Source organism: Myotis lucifugus, unplaced genomic scaffold (assembly GCF_000147115.1).
Source record: "Myotis lucifugus unplaced genomic scaffold, Myoluc2.0 scaffold_6, whole genome shotgun sequence".
In the NCBI taxonomy this organism is placed as follows: domain Eukaryota; kingdom Metazoa; phylum Chordata; class Mammalia; order Chiroptera; family Vespertilionidae; genus Myotis; species Myotis lucifugus.
This window is the reverse complement of record NW_005871054.1, coordinates 7,629,820-7,648,507: the sequence shown is the minus strand read 5'-3', so window position 1 is coordinate 7,648,507 and position 18,688 is coordinate 7,629,820. Positions and strand designations below refer to the sequence as shown.

At 46.6% G+C, this 18,688-nt stretch overlaps 1 protein-coding gene across 1 annotated transcript in view; it reads left to right on the top strand.

Annotated features, from left to right (window-relative positions):
- Window positions 1-18,688, top strand: part of SPTBN1 (spectrin beta, non-erythrocytic 1) — a 124,428-nt gene that overhangs the window by 49,322 nt on the left and 56,418 nt on the right. Inside the window, 1 exon segment of the mRNA XM_023746789.1 lies at window positions 14,027-14,178. Coding sequence (XP_023602557.1) covers window positions 14,027-14,178 — 152 coding nt within the window.

Genomic DNA, 18,688 nt, shown 5'->3' with positions numbered 1-18,688 from the left:
CTTTAAGGGACTGCTCATTCATGCCATCTTCGTAAGCCCGTGTGCTGCAGACTTGCCTTCCTTTTTCATGCTGTTCTTTTAAATGGATGCATCATGTTTTAATTCATCAACCTGTTTGTATACATTTAGTTGGTTTTGGTCTTTCCTGTTTTGTTGTTGCTATCCGTGTTTTGTAATTATTTAAAAATCTGCAGTCCTTATCCTGCATATCTCTGTGCTTTTGCACAGGTATTCCTAGAAAGTAAATATCTACAGGTGTGATTTGGTAGATGGAGAAGGTGCATATTTTAAATTTTGATATTGCCCACCTACCCTCCCAGCAACCACATACCAATATGCCCGTTTCTCCAGGTCTTCAGTAAGTGACAGGATTTATTTTTCAAGTCTAAGGATTGGAGGTAGTTTTTTTTCCACTTACTTTCACCTACTCCTGAAAGAGGAACTTGTGCTGTCTGCCACCCAGCGGGACCTCTGTGGGGCTCCATCCCTTCCCACCCAGTTTCAAGATTATCCTCTTTATAGAGGAAGCCAAGGGCTACATGAAGCAATACAATGCCCCTGAACAAATCAGCTCTAGCAGCAGGCTTCCCAGGACGGATCTAGGTAACTAGCGGTGATACTCCTGTGCCAGCGTTGGTTTACTCTCCCCCCTCCTCTCCCATAAACTGACTAAAGGACCAACAGCCAGGTCCCCACACCTGTTGTTAAGCACCTGGCTTTGTGGGCTGGGAGATAAAGCCTTGCTTGTTAGGGATGGGAGGGAGACAGGGTGGGGTGGGGAGCCTGCATGTGGGCGCACACTCTTGGACGTTGTAAAGATCTGTGTTCTATTTTGTGGCAGGAGATTTGCATGTAGTAAAATCACCGTGCAACAGGTTTAAGTTTCCAAAACAAATAGAAAACAGAAAAACCGTTCTCCCTCTTTATTTCCCCCTTCTGTTGCTTGCTTTTTTCATTTGAAAAAATTAAGGTAGATGACTCCTTATAAGCTAAGAAGATTCAGTGTGATCCAGGTCACACTTTGTGCATTGTCTTCTACCCACACCTTGTGCATTGTCTTCTACAACACTGGACTTAGAACTTTGATTAGTGTTCCTATGAATGAAAATAGGCTTTGGTTAAACAAACAAAGCTAGTATAAACTGTTAACTGCCCTGCCCACCTTCGATTAGTGTGAGGGATCCTTTGGTGCCACCCCACCTGTCGACTGGGTCATCCTGGGGCTTGACTCTGACTCCTCCTCCAGCTTTTCTGCCCTCCGTTATTGAAACAAGGCAGTGCACATTGTGTACTCACAGGGTCTGCCCGCCAAAACTCTGTGCTGTTTGGCTGTGGAAGAAATCTTGCGTAACCATTTATCGTTTGGGTGAGGTTAAGGAAAGCCACAAAGGAAGTTAGCAGAATTGTTTTGCAGGCTTTGACCTTGTGAGTAATAACTTTCTCTTTTTTACTTTAAGATATCTTAAAAATAACTAAATGGTAGTTGAATGTGGGTATCATTTATCTGGTGCTGTGAATTCTCAAGGAGTTGAAAATCGCTCACTAACTTTTTAAGGAGAGAACTCTTAATGCTTTGAGGTGCCCTCGCAGTGCCTTCACGCTTAGGTACTCTAGAAATGGTGCTCATTGGTTGATTGACTCAAGATGGAAAAAAAAAATGATGGTAGGGCCTGCATGACTGAATGCTGGGTACCCGTGTGTACAACAGTCGCTGTTCTACATGGAACAATGTTTCAGGCAGTGAAATCATTGGCTAAGTTAAAATACATAATTGAGAATTGGATCAGAGCTTTTCATTCAGTAAATTGCTTCCTGAATGAGGAATATTAAGTGAGAAGTGAAATTTTGGTTTGATGCACTCAGAGATCACTTAGAAAACAGGGCTAGATCTAGGAGCGGTTCCTCTTTATAACGTTATGCATTTTGTGTTTGCATCTTGTCACAGCCGTTAGTTGAGTACCTTCCCCCCAAACACACACGGAGGCTTGGGCTTACTTGCATATACAGCTGTAATTTTGGAGTTTTGCCATGGACAAGACAGTCTTATTTAATTCATCAACCTGCCATTTCAACCCTGATAGTTTAAGGAGTTTAGGTGACTAATTGGCAGTGTTCTTTACGACAAAAGCCCGTTTTTAAATTCTTTTGTTTCATTTGCTTTTAAATATAATTTCTCTTCTCACTACGTGGAACTTTGTCACAATTCTGTAGTCCCATGTGGTAACTCGGCATCACGGTGGCTTTCTTTGTCCCCGAATCCTAGGCCCCTGCAGATTAAATTTACATGTGTAACCTTATGTGGAGGATTTCCATGATACCTTGTATTATCTTCCATGGCCGCTTCCATGATCCCTTCAGGAAATGGTGGTTCTGGTAAACACTGTGCTGTCCATGTAAAGCAGACAGCTTTATGGTGATCTTTAGGTCTCTGACCCCTCCTTCTTGTCAGTGTGTCTCTGGTTTAAAAAGAGTCCCTTGGATCTTAGCTTTTGGGGCTCCATCAATTACTGTGGTTGCTTTGGGCATCCTCCTCTCACAGGAGAGCTGTCGGGAACTGTCTCAAGTTGCTGGGCTGGCAGTCATGTTGTTGGCAGTGTCGGCCTCTGAAAGCGTTGAGGGGTATCCTCTTGTGTCTTGAGTGTCTGACCATAATGTGACTCTGGTGTGTGAAAGAGAGTTCTGTTTTCTTTCCTTCACTGTTGACCCTAAGAATTCCAGAAAACGGGAGAAGAGAGAAAAATCATAAGCAAGGGCCAGGGCGCACACTATTCGATTTCTAACATGCTAGCTTAGACCAGCTACACAGTCCATACAACAGGACAGCTATGGACTCTGCATTGCATGAAAAAAGTACATTTAAATTCTATCTCACCACCTCCACCTCGTCCCAAGGTTCCTGTCACAAAAATCTATCTTTAGTCCTTGCGAATGAAGTACACGTACAGGATTTTACCTTTACCAGTGGATTTGTGTGGCACATGATAGACTGGCTTAGAATACGTTCACTGTTTCTTTAGTTGTTGCTTAGAGAAAGTTATTTACAGATGCAACCTCCCACCCTCATCCCAGAATGTTGCAATGAAATTACCTTCATAAAGCCTTATCTCTAGTGAATGCATTATGGTTATTGCCCTTTAAAAGGTGCCCTCCTAGTTAGTCTGTATTCATGTTAGCATTCTGCCATCTACGTTTAATAATTAAAGATATGATATGTGCTTAGTTCCAAGCCTTTTCCATCTTTGGGGGATGTTACAAGTTACCCTCAGTCAACCTTGAACTTAATATTTTTAGTTTCCTTCCAGGGAAGGTTGGGGGAAGAGAAATGAAGACGAAATGTCCATCCGAGTAAGAACTGGGGACCGGAAGCTGGTGAGGAGAGACAGTGGGAAGTTGGGAAAGCTGGCCCCAAGCCACAGGGCTCTTCCTCATCCTTGGAACATGAAGGCGTGGCCTTGAGTTCCAGCCATGCTTTGTTCCTCCTGGCAGCTGGGCACTGTTAACTCTGTGTCGGGTAACCAGATAAATACCCTTCAGCCGGGGAGGGGAGAGGGCCCTGTGTTCACCTCCTGACTGACCTGATAGTAACATGATTTAAAAAATATACATGTGGCCCTGGCTGGTGTGGCTCAGTTGTTTGAGCATTGTCCCATGCACCGAGAGGCTGCTGGTTCCATACCCGGTTAGGGGCACGTGCCTGGGTTTCTGCTTGATCCCCAGTGTGGGGTGTGCAGAAGGCAGCCAACCAATGTTCCTCTCCTCTCTCTCTCTCCCTCTCTCCCTCCCTCTCTCCCTCTCTCCCTCTCTCCCTCTCTCAGAACCAATAAAAACAAACTGTTTAAAAATACACGCACACACACACACACACACACACACACGGCTATTGCATGTTTAACAATGAAATTTAAAATGGCCCCAGAGCAAGCACTCCTTGCATACTTGCTACACTGATTTGATTTGAAAATGGAAGCTAACAACTGGGATATGGGACCAGTGACATTATCGAATGTTTAGAACCAGGAACTGACAAAGTTTTTCTGTAAAGGGTCAGGTAGTAACTACATTGGGCTTTGCAGGCCACATAGAGTATCTGTCCTATCTCCTCATCCTCTTCCAAGACCCTCTCCCCACCCAATAAAATAAAAAACGATTCTAGTGCCCAGGCTTTAGGTCGAAGATTGCTGTTGCTTATTTTAAATTGATCTTTTCAGTTAAGAAGGAACTGACCTGGGATGGATAGCTATGGTTTTTTTCCTCTTGTTTGGGGTTGGGGGGGAGGTAATATCTTGTTTTCCTTAGGCAGTGGTGGTGTGGGAGCTTTTCGATTCTTCAGGGAGTGGATGTGGGTTCCAGTCCTGGATATGACCTTGTTACCCATGTGCCCGTGGTTCAGGTGGGTAACCTAAACTTTGCTGTGCCTCCTCGAGTTAGAACTAACAGCTTGTAATAAACAAGGTCAAGTTAGCAAATATCCTAACACAGCCTCCACCAGTGCATAGGGGCAGAGCAGGACTGCTTCATCCTTTGTCCGATTGTCCGTGGCTGTGGTTTCAGGCTGTTTCCTCAGGGCCGTCCGCAGAGATGGAGGTGGCAGATTAGCAGGCTCCTGTATATGAAGGCAGTTTTAAAGTGTGCCGCCCATTTTCTGGCAAATTTTGTGACTGATTTCTTTCTTTTATTTTTTATTGAGTCCAGAGAGGAAAGGAGAGGGAGAAACATCAAAGATGAGAGAGAAACATTGATTGGCTGCCTCTGGCATGCCCCCTACTGGGGATCGAGCTTGCAACCCAGGCTTGTGGCCTTGACCGGAATTGAACCTGGGACCCTTCAGTCTGCAGGCCAACGCTCTCTCCACTGAGCCAAACGAGCTAGGGCTGTGACTGGTTTCTTAATATTTTTTCATAATGTCCTGTTTCTGTTTAATTAAGGCACTTTCCCCCGTGGCTTTAGCACTTTACTCTGCTGTTAATTCACCCTCGTTCTCACCCTAGCTCTCATCTTAGGGGAGTTAGTGGTGTTCCTCTGCCCGATGGCTTTCAGAATTTGTTCCCACCATAACCTCAGCCTCCTCCACAGTCTTGGCTTTTTTGTGGACTATGATTTTAAGGGGCTCATCTTGAAGTGATAATCATGACAGGCGGCCAGGACCCCTGGAAGCCGGCCTGCTGTCTCCGTTCATTACTGTAGGCCCCCCCTCAGAGGTGTCCCCCCGCCCCCCCAATGCCTTTGTTTTCACGCTGGCAAAATTGGGACTGTGCTGCTCAGAAGAAAGACCTTTGGTACAGCTGCCAGCAGAGCCTGCTTTGCTGATGTAAACCATAGGCTCAAGGTTATATAGAGTTTATTGTTGTTCTGTAGTCTGCATATCAGACTGTTAAGTATTAGCAGAGAATTGCGTATTTGCTACACATGTATTTAGAACAGATGTTTACATGTGTTTTATCCACCAAGTGGGTTAAACTGTTAAGAAAAGCGTTTTAACTCAAGTTCTATTTATATACAAATCAGCAAACATAAATGAAAGGCCTCCAGACTAATCCAGCGCAGGGAGGCCTTCAGTCGAAAGATTAGTTTCCTTCCTTTTGCTGCCTCAAGATAACAGTTAGATTCTCTATTATCAATACAGCCAGTCGCCTGTTTCCGGTTTCCTGCTCTGTGTATTTTGCATGTTACTCATGGGAAATGACTTATTTATTTTTTTAAGCTAAGGCACATATGGGGACTCCACCCTACTGTAATCTTTTGTTTTGAATTATAATTCTTTTTTTAAAAAAACAACCTAAGAATTGAGCTTTAACGGATGCATTGTTAAAATTAGTATAAGTCAAGTCTTGTGACTGTTGGCCTGTTTGGGTTGTGTTACAATAATGCTCAATTACTACACCCTAAGTATTTTGCATCTTCACTTGCTCTGTACAGGTATGTGGTGGCAATTACCCAGAAGCAAAACAGAACAAAAGCAAACAACATTTGTCACACTTTTAGGTTAGCTTTGGGCCCCTCTTAATCTGACACACAGTGCCACAAAATTGCAATTTTATCATTTATCAGACATTGAGGAAGAGTTGCAAGAAACAGTTCAGTTGTGCAAAATTTTTGGTGTTGTACACTGATAACATTTAAATACTTAGGGCCTGTCTCTGTGATTTGGAATTTCTTTCCTCAGTAATTTCAGTGGAACAACCAGCAGCAGTGGGATTATCCAGAACGTATTTGTTGGGCACTGGAGGTTTGTTGATTGCTTCGACAAATGTTTATTGTGCACCCACTCTGCCCGGCATATGCTAAGGCTCCGAACAGATACAGAGTTGGGTCTTTGGAGGCAGGTATGGGGTAGTTGCCGAGGTAGGACACAGGATACATAAAAAAAAGATAAGAGACCACATCCCAATAAATGAAGGGCCTATTGGAAGAGTAGATCTTGCCCTGGGTCTTAAAAGAAGGGCAAGAGAAGAGAAATTGCCCTCCAGGTTAGGGGAATGGTGTAAGCAAAGATGGGAAAGAAAAGGCAATGTGTAGGGTAAGCGTTCAGAACATAATGAATAAGAAGTCCTGTTGGGTTGACACAAAGATGGTATGTTAGGGAAGTTGCCAGAGGAAACAGGCGCTGAGGAAAGGCCGCTTGGTCTGTCTTGTGGGTGGGAGGCCATTCAAGGTTTTGGTCCAGTGAAGTAACTTTGAAAAACCATTGTTTGGGGGAGATAAGTATGGCACTGATGTTTAAGGTGGGTAAGAACGGGAAAGGCGCAAGGCAGGGGACTCCAGTAACTTTGAAGGGTGGGGCCTGAAACCATTCTAATTGCAGTGAGTTTTTTCTTCCAACCCCCCACACTGTTGAAATCATTCTCTTTGCAACTGTTCCTGTACTATTTTGTCATATCTTTTATTTTTTACTTTTCCGTTTTGTTTCCCCAGCTAGACTTCTAGTTCATTGAGGGCAAGAGACCTTGTCTTAGACATAGTTCTGCATACAGTCTGCACTTTGTAAATATTGGAGTTTATAAATACTCTGAACGTCAGGTTAGGATTGGTCCTTATCAGCCAGGGGTGGGCAAACTTTTTGACTCGAGGGCCACAATGGGTTCTTAAACTGGACCGGAGGGCCGGAACAAAAGCATGGATGGAGTGTTTGTGTGAACTAATATAAATTCAAAGTAAACATCATTACATCAAAGGGTACGGTCTTTTTTTTTTTTAGTTTTATTCATTTCAAACGGGCCGGAGTTTGCCCACGGCTGACTGCTAGCCTGTACAGTATTGTTGATTTAAATGGCCAACCATTGCTTCATCATCTCCTTTTGATTTCTTCTCAGCTTCCATCCTTGTCAGCTTCCATCCTTGTACCTCTGAAATTTCCTACCATGAACCCAAGTCTAGACCTAACTTAGCCATGGGTCTATACAAAGAAAAATTGCACATGATTGCCAATTCTTACATAAGGTGGGCCATCATCTTAGCACAACTGAAGATCCTGATAGAGAACAGAAAAGTTAAAGAGATTTGCTCTCTTAAGCCAGGTATAAATTCGGTCTTTGGGGGAATAATGAATGTTTCTGTATTTCCGTTATTTTCCATCCAGAAATGTTCCGTGCTTTCAGACCTTCCTTCGTCCTTGGCTCCCACCCCTGTTCGTAGCCAGAGCTGTGGCATATGGTGAATATGGTTGCATTTAGCACTCTGCAGAGGGTGTTGCAGAAAGATGCCGTACAGTCATTCCCATAACACAGCACCCTCCTCCTCATCAAAGTAATTTCTAACATGCGAACTCGTGCTAACACAGCATTCATTTTTCCAATTACAGCAAAATCTTCAGAGTAATAAATAAATATCAAAGCGCCATAGTCTTCCACTATTGATAATAGCCATTCCCTAAAAAGAGAGGAAGTCAATTATGTACTTATAGAAGGGGGTGATGATGGAGAGGATAGTCACAGCCCTTTGGTTAAAATTACGATAATATGTTCCTCTATTCTAAATACCTCACCCTCTTTCTCTAAGAAATCCTCTGAAAATGTCAAGTAGTTTATCAGAAACATGAAACAGTGAGTCTAGATACTTAGAGGAGAGAGTGTAGCCAAGCAGCCTAATCCCTCTTCACCTGGCTGAGCCCTGGGAGAGACAGCAACCCCCAGGGGCACCACCAGCATGTGCAGCTCCGCCGCTGCTGGCCGGTGACACTGCGCAGCCCTGAACCTTGCTCACTCTTGTGTCCACCTCCCTGAGAGTTGCTGTGCAGATCTAGTGAGCTTGAAGGAAGTGTACATTTTTATTCAGATGCGTGGTGGTGGTATTGCAGGCATGCCATCTTACCAAGTTCTGTTTTTAGGAAAGAATGCCATACTAGAATTCCACTTATAATTCTCTCCTTCCAAGGATCCAGAGCTGACATAGGTGCTGGCGTAGCTATTTCCACGCATCTGGGTTTACTCATCTGCTTCTCAGGAATGCTCATTTTCCAGGAGTTGACTGATTCATCTGTGAGCCTGTGGAGCTAAAGACTTGGCTGGATCTTAGAACCGCTTCTGGTTTTCAGGGTTCCGAGGACATTTTGGTAGAATTCGTGGTTGTGGGGAACTTGTTTTGAGAGGAGCTTTCGGGGTCCTTCCTGGCTCCCACCCCTGTTTTGACACACAGACTGCCTCACCAGGCTCCCTCCCACAGGGTCTTTTCCCTTCTTCCCGTGGTTCCCACGTTTCCATCCCTGGGCTGCGGGTGCTGCAGCCACCGCTACTTGAACCAGTAGGTGTGTGATGATCTCCAGGCTGCAAGAGCAGGTAGTGTCCTCAGGGACCAACTTGTATTCCCCTCTGCCCACCGCACTGTGATAGTCATTGCAAAGAGGGGTCGTTGAGCAGTGTTTAAACTTGAAGGCCTTTCCATGGAGGGCTGGGGAGATCTTTTCTCTGTGGCATCAAAGGTGAAGTGAGCTCCATGGGCCACAGAGACAGATCTTGTCTTTTTTTAAAAAATATATTTTTTTTATTGATTTCAGAGAGGAAGGGAGAGAGAGAGATAGAAAATCAACGATGAGAATCATCGATCAGCTGCCTCCTGCATGCCCCCTACTGGGGATCGAGCCTGCTACCAGGGCATGTGCCCTGACTGGAAATCGAACTGTGACCTGCTGGTTCCTAGATTGATGCTCAACCACTGAGCCATGCTGGCCGGGCCAGATCTCATCTTGATGGAGACACCATCCCAACAATTGGAGTCATCCAAGGGCCGGAGCAGACCCTTGGACAGAATAGGACTTGGGTTAGGGTGGCGAGATTATGGGCGCTTCTGGGAGCTTGTATCCTTGTGACATGTATTGTGTTGTTTTTTGTTTATTTTTTTAAAATATATTTTATTGATTTTTTACAGAGAGGAAGGGGGAGAGAGAGAGAGAGAGAGAGAGAGAGAGAGAGAGAGAGAGAGTTAGAAACATCAATGAGAGAGAAACATCAATTAGCTGCCTCCTGCACACCCCCTACTGGGGATGTGCCCGCAACCAAGGTACATGCCCTTGACCGGAATCGAACCCGGGACCATTCAGTCCGCAGTCCTACGCTCTATCCACTGAGCCAAACCGGTTAGGGCTGTGTTTATTTTTATTATTAATATTTTTAATGTTGTGCTAGAGGCATTATTGCCTAGAGATTGAAAACCAGGTTTTGGAGCCGACCTTCCAGGAGAGTTACTAGTTCCTGCCTCGTGGAATAGTTATGAGCGTTGTAAAGCACGTATATTGGTACCAGAGACATAGTAAGTGCTCAGTGAATGCTATAATTATTTTAATAAAAAAAGAAAGAACAAGTCATTTTCTTTTTATACAACTATTAACCTCCTGCCACACACAAATAGCTTCCCCCTCTCTGGGTTTTTTAAATAGCTGGCCCAAGGCTGTAGAAGGAATTTTTCTTTTGAAAGCAAGGTGATTCAGATGCCTTCCAAAGGCTTGTTCCACCCGGAGATTATATGACCCCGTGATCCCTGATGCATTTCTCAAATGGTTTGAACTGATGGGAGAGCAGCTTTGCTGGGGAGAAGGAGGAGGAACTGGTTTGATGAGTACTCGCTACAGGCCGGCACTTTGATGTGCACGTCACCGCCTCTCATCTAATGCCCGAGAGTCCCTCTAAGTAACTGTAATTTGGGGTTGGGGGCAAACACACGGGGAGCAGGCCTGCGAGGTGCCTATTCCTGGGCCCACCACCTACCCAGTTTTGGATAAGGCTGCGTGGGAACCTGCCCCAGCGTGGGTTCAGCCACGTCAGCTTCTCGGGAGGAGATGCAGGCATGATTTGGCTTGATGAACAGCAATACAAGGCACTGAAAAGGTAAAAGGAGAATGGAAATGGTGTGGAGGACAGATGGGGCGCCCACCCATGGTTTTCCCTGCTGCTCCTGCAGTGGCTCCTCTCTCTTGCAAGGAAGCAGCGAGCCCTTAGTGCAGTGCGACGAGTGGGCCTGAGGGCAGGGGATTTCTGCTGCCACCAGCCATCCGGATGGAAAGCCCTTCGGTGTGGGTAAAGAGAGTCCTGAATGACTAACACCTCAATTCAGCTGTCCCTCTCTGGGGTGTCCCTCTCTGCCAAGTGCCGACTGAGACCTGTGCATGCCAGCTCCAATCGGTGTAAGCCCAGAATGTCTAAACCAGGGTTTCTCAACCCAGCGGGCACTGCTAACCTTGGGGCTGGATAATTCCTCGTGGTGTGGGCTGCCCTGTGCACTGTGGGGTGTTGAGCAGCATTCTGGCTTCTACCCACTAGATGCCAATAACACCTGACCCCCAGTCGTGACAGTCCAGAATGTCTCCCTGGGGAGCAAAATCACGCCCCACTTGAGAACCACTGATCTGAATAACCAAATCAGTACAACTTGCAAGGGCCCCCTTTTCAATCACCAGATTTGCTCCTCCGTGTGGCACTAGAAGTGGTTTCTCTTCTACTACCCCCACCCCTCCTCACACAGCTCAGGCCCAGTGGTAGCAGCTTTAGCTGGAAACACGTCTCCGGACCGTCTTGCCTGGTCTGTGCCAAGGGCCTCCTGCTCCTCCCCGGCAGGCGTCTGGCCTGATCTGCCCGGCCTGGCTGGGTTGGGATTGCGGGGGTGATGTCATTGCGCGTTCCCAGGAAGGGTGGAACAAAGGATGGAGTCCCCAAGGACATGCAGCCTCATCCTCAACTGGGCCTCTGGGTAGTTCTTTTCCCCCTTCCTTTCCCTCCTTCCGGCCTCAGAAGTGTTTGTAGTTCACCCAAGTGATCCATTGTAAGAAGACACACTAAGCTGGCCAGGCTTCGCGTCTCCGGCTGAGTCCGTTTCCTGCCCCTTGTGTGTCATAAGAGTGTTGGTTCTGGTCCAGTTCCTGCGTGGAATCTTCCATGCCTTTTCCAGTGTGGTGGTGTGAGCCCCAGGAACTCGGACTCTGTGATTGTTCTAGTGTGCTCACTCTCCCTGAGAGGAGAGAAGTGGGGAGCAGGGGAGAGGGCTAGAAAGTAACCTTCATTCCTTATATTTTGTTTAGTTTAATTTTTTAAACTTCTTTCTCCTCTTCTTTCTTGCCTTCTTCCTGGAGTTTCTGAGGACCCCGCAGCTCCAGGGATCCCTCCTTGCACAGATCCCCAGCCTGTTTTGTTTCCATTGGGTTCTCTCTGCTCCACCCATGACCTCTCTGTGGTCTCCTCATGGGGAGGGGGTGCGTGGGAGGATAACTCCTCAGGTCAGGGTGCTGTGGGAGTGCTTTTACTGTCTTTGGAAGCAAACCCTCAGAATGTCTTCATAAAGGAACCTGTTAATTCAGAACCTGAAAGAAGCCCGAGGTGTTTCTGTAATGTGAGATTTGCCCGAGGAGCCATAATTGGCTGACAAACACATTGTGTGCTTGTTTATTTAGAAATACCTTAATCCAAGCAGGTTTTCATTTTGATCTTGTTCCCTTGATATGCTGGGTGTGGTAGTGACTTTGAGCCCTAAACCCTTTAATAACTGCCTAGGATACCCATCAAGGGCTTTATGAAAGACATTTGTAACTCCAGTGTAGCACATAAAAAAATACTATAAAAAACCATTAGTTGACCCTACATACATCTGAACCGTACCTAGGAGAAACTTAGCGTGTCTTTGTATTCCGATCTGGACCTGCTCTTTGAAAGCAGCCAACCTTAGGCAAACAGACAAACAAAAAGCAGCTAGCTCCCCATGCCACTGTCGTAAAGTTACCATCCATCAGGATGATTGTGTGATTAATAATGCAGGTGATCTTTTCTCTGTGACTTATCGTGACGCTATTGGTGCAGCTACTTTTTCAGGCTGCAGTGTGTCCCTCACTGCCGCCTTCTCACTCCCCCCAATCTCATCCTTTCTGGTCCTTTGTCTGTATTTGGTCGGCCTTTGTTCCTGGGAAAGGTCCTTTCTCCCCCTGGACAGGCTGTTCCTTTAGGGCAAGGCTGGGCCGGGAGGAGCTGCTGGCTGCAGCAGGTGGCCAGCTGTCTTGGCAGAGGCCCCTGGCTGCCTCACCTGGTAGGTTGGCAGCAGTAAAGGCTCATCCCACGTTGTCTCTGCCTCCCTCCCTGCAGTGGGGTGAATGGCGACCTCCGTAAAACCAGGCATACCTTCCCAGGATGCTCTGGCCAGCCTGGAAACCCAGTACTCCCAGGCCACCCAGTGCATGTCCCATCAGCAAGGGTGGCTTTTTAGTTGTCACCCCATGGTGGTGAAATACATAAAAATTGTTGGGGTCTGCCCCCCTTCGTTGTAGATGAATACATAAACCTTTCGGTGGTTTGGGGCTGGCACTGGAAGGAGTAGGCCTCGGGTCCTTTTAGTGCCAGTTCATGCTCATGGAACTAGAAACAGGCGAGTATCTGACAGAAGGATAACTGTAGAACATAGTCAGTACGAGTGGTGGGTGCCCACTGAACGTCTCAGCAGCCTGCACGTAGAACATTCTGCAGAGGCAAAAAGATTGGAAGCCTGTTTGTATGGGATGTGAAGGGCCAGTGCTGGGCAGATGTATCTAGAGTTTTATGCTTTAAATTGGACTGAGGCTCGAAGAACAAGTTCCCTCGATGACTTGGATGTGTGACTGCCACACTCTAGAGCAGCGGTTCTCAACCTGTGGGTCGCGACCCCTTTGGGGGTTGAACGACCCTTTCACAGGGGTCGCCTAAGACCATCGGAAAACACATATATAATTACATGTTGTTTTTGTGATTAATCACTATGCTTTAATTATGTTCAATTTGTAACAATGAAATTGGGGGTCATCACAACATGAGGAACTGTATTAAAGGGTCGCGGCATTAGGAAGGTTGAGAACCACTGCTCTAGAGCATAAACTAACAGTTGCCTTCTCAGCGAATGGTTGAGTTTGGAGGTGATAGTTGTCCACTCATCTTACAGAAGGGGACACTGCATCCAGGGTCTCTGCACATTTTTGGCAAAACCTTGGGCCCAGGCCCTCCTCTCCCAGTGCCTGGCCAGATCTCTGAACTCTACCATGTTGCTTGCCGTTTTCTGTGTTGTTCACGGGGCTTGTGACTTACAGCAGGTTTTCATTGTAGATCAAGGTCATGAGTAAATTTATTTTACGAGGTAGGTGATGCCTGATCCTTTGTATAGAGAAGCAATTTCTGAATGTCTTCTGAGTTTTTCTACCCCACATCCTTCCATAATCTGTGTACTTCCCCCACACTTGCCTTTTGAGAAACGATAGCTGTAACGAGACTTTACCAGCCAAGTGTTAATCCAGTGGGCAGGATTGCAAAAGACCTCCCTGTCATCTACTGTACCCGGCTGCATCTTGAGCAGAAATGGGAGAAAGTGAATTGAATGAAAGCAAAGGGCATTCTGCTGGTGGTATGCTGAAGCGCCCAAATGTTCAAGGACTGCAGGACTCCTTGGGTCCAAGAGTGGGTCCTGCTGAAGAGGTTTCACTCGAGTTCAGTTCTGCTGCTCCTCCTTTGGCTGGGCCCCATGGCCCCGCTGGCACCACGCCGCTGCACCTGTGCTGTGGCTGGTGGTAACGCAGGCTCTCCTGTGCTTGCAGATGAGCGGGAAGCTGTGCAGAAGAAGACCTTCACCAAGTGGGTCAATTCCCACCTCGCCCGAGTGTCCTGCCGGATCACAGACCTGTACACGGACCTTCGAGATGGACGGATGCTCATCAAGCTGCTGGAGGTCCTCTCTGGAGAGAGGCTGGTGAGTGTCGGGATGCTGTTTAAGTGTCTGGCAGCAGGGGTGGGGAAATGTTTTTGAAAAACCTATCAGGGCTTTCCTCCTGGTAAATTACACAATCAATGGTTGACCTTCTGGAGAAGGAGAACCTTGATAAGTGAGATGAGCATGTTGGAGAAAGCTCTTGTGTACACATTCTGAGTCTAGTTCAGTGGTTCTCAACCTGTGGGTTGCGACCCTTTGGGGGTCAAACGACCCTTTCACAGGGGTCGCCTAAGACCATTACAGTAGCAAAATTACAGTTATGAAGTAGCAACGAAAATAATTTTATGGTTGGGGGTCACCACAACATGAGGAACTGTATTAAAGGGTCACAGCATTAGGAAGATTGAGAACCACTGGTCTAGTTGATGTTCTTGAACCTGTAATAAGGTGGCCGCGTTCTCGTAATTTGCGAGGTTACTACTACCTTCGGTCAGAGGGACCTTGGCTGGTGTCCCCCCTTAAACAGGGCATGGTGCTGGTCATTGAAGGGCCAGCCCGGGGCCCTGGCTCCAAGATGGATCTGTAGCCCACGAGATCATGGAATAATTTTGAATTTGTGTTTTATTAATTCTCTGGAAAATCTGAGCTGCCGTTTTAAAGTGTCAAGAATTGAATTCAGTAGTTCTCTGACGTTTTTGCTTTCTTCCCTGCACACTTTTTATTTTGGGGGTGGAGGGAGAGGCTGGTGTTTTGTCGTCTCCTTGGAAACTCGGAGCTTCTGATGAATTCACCGTGCCTTTTCAGACAAGGGAGTTTTCAGCCTGCAGTGAAAATTGTATCCCCATTTTGTTTCTCAGAGCTACAGCGGCTTGTCTCTGATGTGACTGTTGTTTATGAACCTTAAGCCAAGGAAGCTTAAGCCAGTCTCCCTAACTGACCCAACAGGTTTTGTCTCGTCTTGGTTTGAAAATGGATGCTGTATTCTACCAGATCACATGCAGTTCCATAGGTGGTGGGTGGGACCCAGCCAAAAGCTGACGCCCAGGGATAGAGCCCCACATCTGTAGTGACATCACCAGGAAAATATGCTGGCGGTTGGCAGGGCTGCCAGAAAGCCTTATTTTTAACTCGATCTCTACCCTGTAACTTACAGCCACATGGCTCTGTGTGCAGACCGACCCACACACCTCTGACCACAGGCAGGGAGCTAAGATTGTACCCTGCCCTATTATTAGCCCACAACAGAATTGCCTCCGCGAGCCTGGGTAGAAACCAGTCAGAGTTCTCTCTCTCCCTGCCCCTTCGTTCAAGATCAGAGTCCTATGAAAGGGTAAAGCCTCATCTCGTGGGTAGTGAGTTTTGTTCATGGTCTTTGTTCCCCGTGCATGCAGGTGTGGTTGCCTCCTGTTCTTTGGGAGTTTGTGGGTCACACTGGACAAATGAGATTAATAAAGGAGGCCTCTGCCTAAGACTGCGGTGGCTGCCTGAATCGGAAGGTGGTTTGTGGGGTGATGGTGGGTAGTGGGCCCACATGGGGCGGGCGAAGGCCGGTCATTGATTGCATTTTAATTTGTTTTTTGAAGTGAGTCTTCTTTGAGAACCTAGGCTAGAATTATTGTAATATTCATCTTTAAATATAGTTTTTGTAACCAGACTTTTCCCCCTACCTCTCAACCTTTTTTTCCTGTTAATGTTTAACCTAGTGTGATTGTTGATTGATCTTTTTGAATGTTTTGAAAGTAGCTAAAAAGACATCATTAAAGGTCACACGGATAGACATTCGTTTGAACATTTATTTTTGTCCCAATAGGGTCCGGTCTTCCAGGCTGTAGGGAGTCAGTGGTTCACCTCCGAAGGTCCATAATTCTTTTATACCAAGAAGATTGTGTCCTTGATAATGTCCACATAATAAATGGGGTCAGGCCCAGTGCCCCTTTTTCTGAACAAAAATATTCATAGGGAGGAAAAGGCAACCAATAAAGCATAATTCATAGTTGTGTGTGGATACTGCCCACTCCGTCTTTTATTTGCTGCTGTGTTTTTGTGCGTGTGGTGTTTTTGGTTTGTTGGTTTGTTTTTGGTAGTAACCCATCAACCTAGGAGATGGATAGGGAAGAACATACGATTGCACCATTTCCAACCTTTCAGGCAGTCGGTGCCAGAAACTGTGTTTAGCAATGACATCCCACTTTGTAAAAACCACAAGTGTCTCTACTTCTGTTATCATCTGTTCCTCACAGCCAGCCCTGATTATAGGTTGGCCAGTCTGATTAATCTTCTTATTCCAAAAATAAGGGTCCCATAGATAGAGTGAGCTAAAGCTCTTGTTCATTTTTCAGCCTGTTTGGCCCCAGGGTTGATTTTGGTTCATGGGACACAAACTACTCTGCTGTTGGCTTCAGAGGCTGCCAGAAACTCAAGTTAGAGACCCTCCCTGCAGGCCAGGACCTCTGGGAGGGCTTGCCCCAAAGGACCCTTGCATTTTTCGATTCCATAACTAATGAGGTGGTTAGAGCTTCCTGGCCTGGGTAAATTAATGTCCACAGCTAAGCGTGGATCATCAGGAAACAGCCAGCCAGCACCGGGCTCTCTGCGCCACTAATCCGAACCCCGGGCAACGTAAACATGTGCACTCCCATCTGGAGCCCTGTGTCAGTCAGCACTTTGGCCACAGCACTTAACCACCAGCTTGGCAGTAGGTAGTAGATAAATGTGTGAGGGCCCAGAGTATTTAAATTTACTTTATTAATAAATTCTTGGAGCCAGTTCATCCTTCGGTATAGAGGAGGAAATGTGTCTGATTTTTACTGCATGAAGTTCAAAGAAACATTGGTTTAATGTTCCAGACAGTTTCATCCTAGCCGTAGCCTGCATTTTGGCTCAATAAGATTTGAATTAAATTTGAACAGGGTTTAGGTGGGTTATCGGGGCACTTGATTCTGATGTACTGGGTGGGGAACGTCAGAGGGCAGAGACCCACCTCTGGTCCTGGCTTGGGCAGGATCCATGTCGGAAGCGTCCCTTTCTCTGCCTCGGGCGTGTCAGCTTATGGAGCAATGAGGAAACTGAGGCTGAGCCAGGGAGCGACTGCTAATTGGGATTGATGACAAAGAATATTCCTTTTCAATATCTCGCTCTGAAATTACTGTACATGATAACTCTTCATAAAGGTCTCGCTTTAAAATGCCCTACAAAATAGAGACCCATCCTTGACTGTAGCATCAACTGAGCAGGTGAAAACGGCGAGCACAGAACCCGTGCCAGTCACTTTGTCATTGATCCCAGGGCCAGAGTAGAGCGGGACTCGGGGGAGAGGTTTGTCTCACGGCAGCACTGACATTTGGAGGGAGTAGGGCCACTGGTGTGAAACGTCAGGCCTGGACTTTGGTTACGGAGTGGAGCCCACAGGTCATGACCCAGGTCGGGGCTTGCCTGTGCCTGCCCCTTCCCCTGGGGGCCTCATCAGTGAAGAATGGTTCTAAATAAGAAGGCCAGCTTCCTGCCTTGCCCTGCCAGGCTGAGCCCTCGCCTCTGACGGAAAGAGGACAAGGTTTTTCTGACCACCTCTGCCTCCCTGCCAGCCCTCGCCATTTCCAATCGCAGATGCCACTGGGTTCTGCTTGCCTGTTGTTTTCCTGATATTCTGTCTTCTCACTCTGTTAATCAGTTTCAAAGAAGAGAAGGGGGAGGGAATTTGATTTTTTTCGTATGTGTGGGTTTTTTGGTGGGGTTGTTTGTGTGTGTGTGTGTGTGTGTGTGTGTGTGTGTTTGCCGCCATTAATTCCAAAACAGGCTGAGCTAGTTGGAAAAGATAGATTTCCTGTGAGATCTGTTAAGCCTTAAATCCCACTTTGTGCTGCTCTGAGTTTTACATAAAGCCTTTGCTAAGAGAACCATACTGGTCTGTATTGTTGTTGAAACAGGATTTGTGGACTGGCCACAGAACCTACCTGTTGTCTGTAATATCATTTGTTTTTGTCCTAAATAACCAGCCACTGAAGAATGCCCCCATTAGACTTACATCTAATTGCACAAATGCAACGAGCGAATTAATAGTAATGGGTACCATATTGTAAAGTACCAAATGAATGGCCCCAAAGCCCTGGAGTTCAGAAGGGAAAACAGGCCTTCTGGTTGGGGTGTCAAGGAACCCCAAGTAAGTAAGTGGGTGGGTTCCAGCTGATCCAGGAGGAGAGGTTCGGGTGTGGATAGAGAGAGCATACAGGGGTCGAGTGTCAGCTGAGGGGCAGAGTGAAGAGAACATTTGGGGAACGGCGTCAGGGAGGAACCGTGTAGGGAAAGCAGCCCAGCTAAATTGGAGTTTGTTTCTGGAAGCAGCAATGATGGTGACTTTCGTGTGTATCACTTTTAGTGTTCACTGTCACAGATTATCTCATTTGGTTCTCATAGTTTAAAGAAGTAGACAGTTTATGTTTTATAGAAAAAACAGGCAGCGTGGCCAGGGTCTTGCCCAAAGCCAGTATTGCTAGTAAGTAATAGAACTTGGACTCAGCCCACTCTGCTGTCTGTTCCCCTCCTTTCCCAGGGA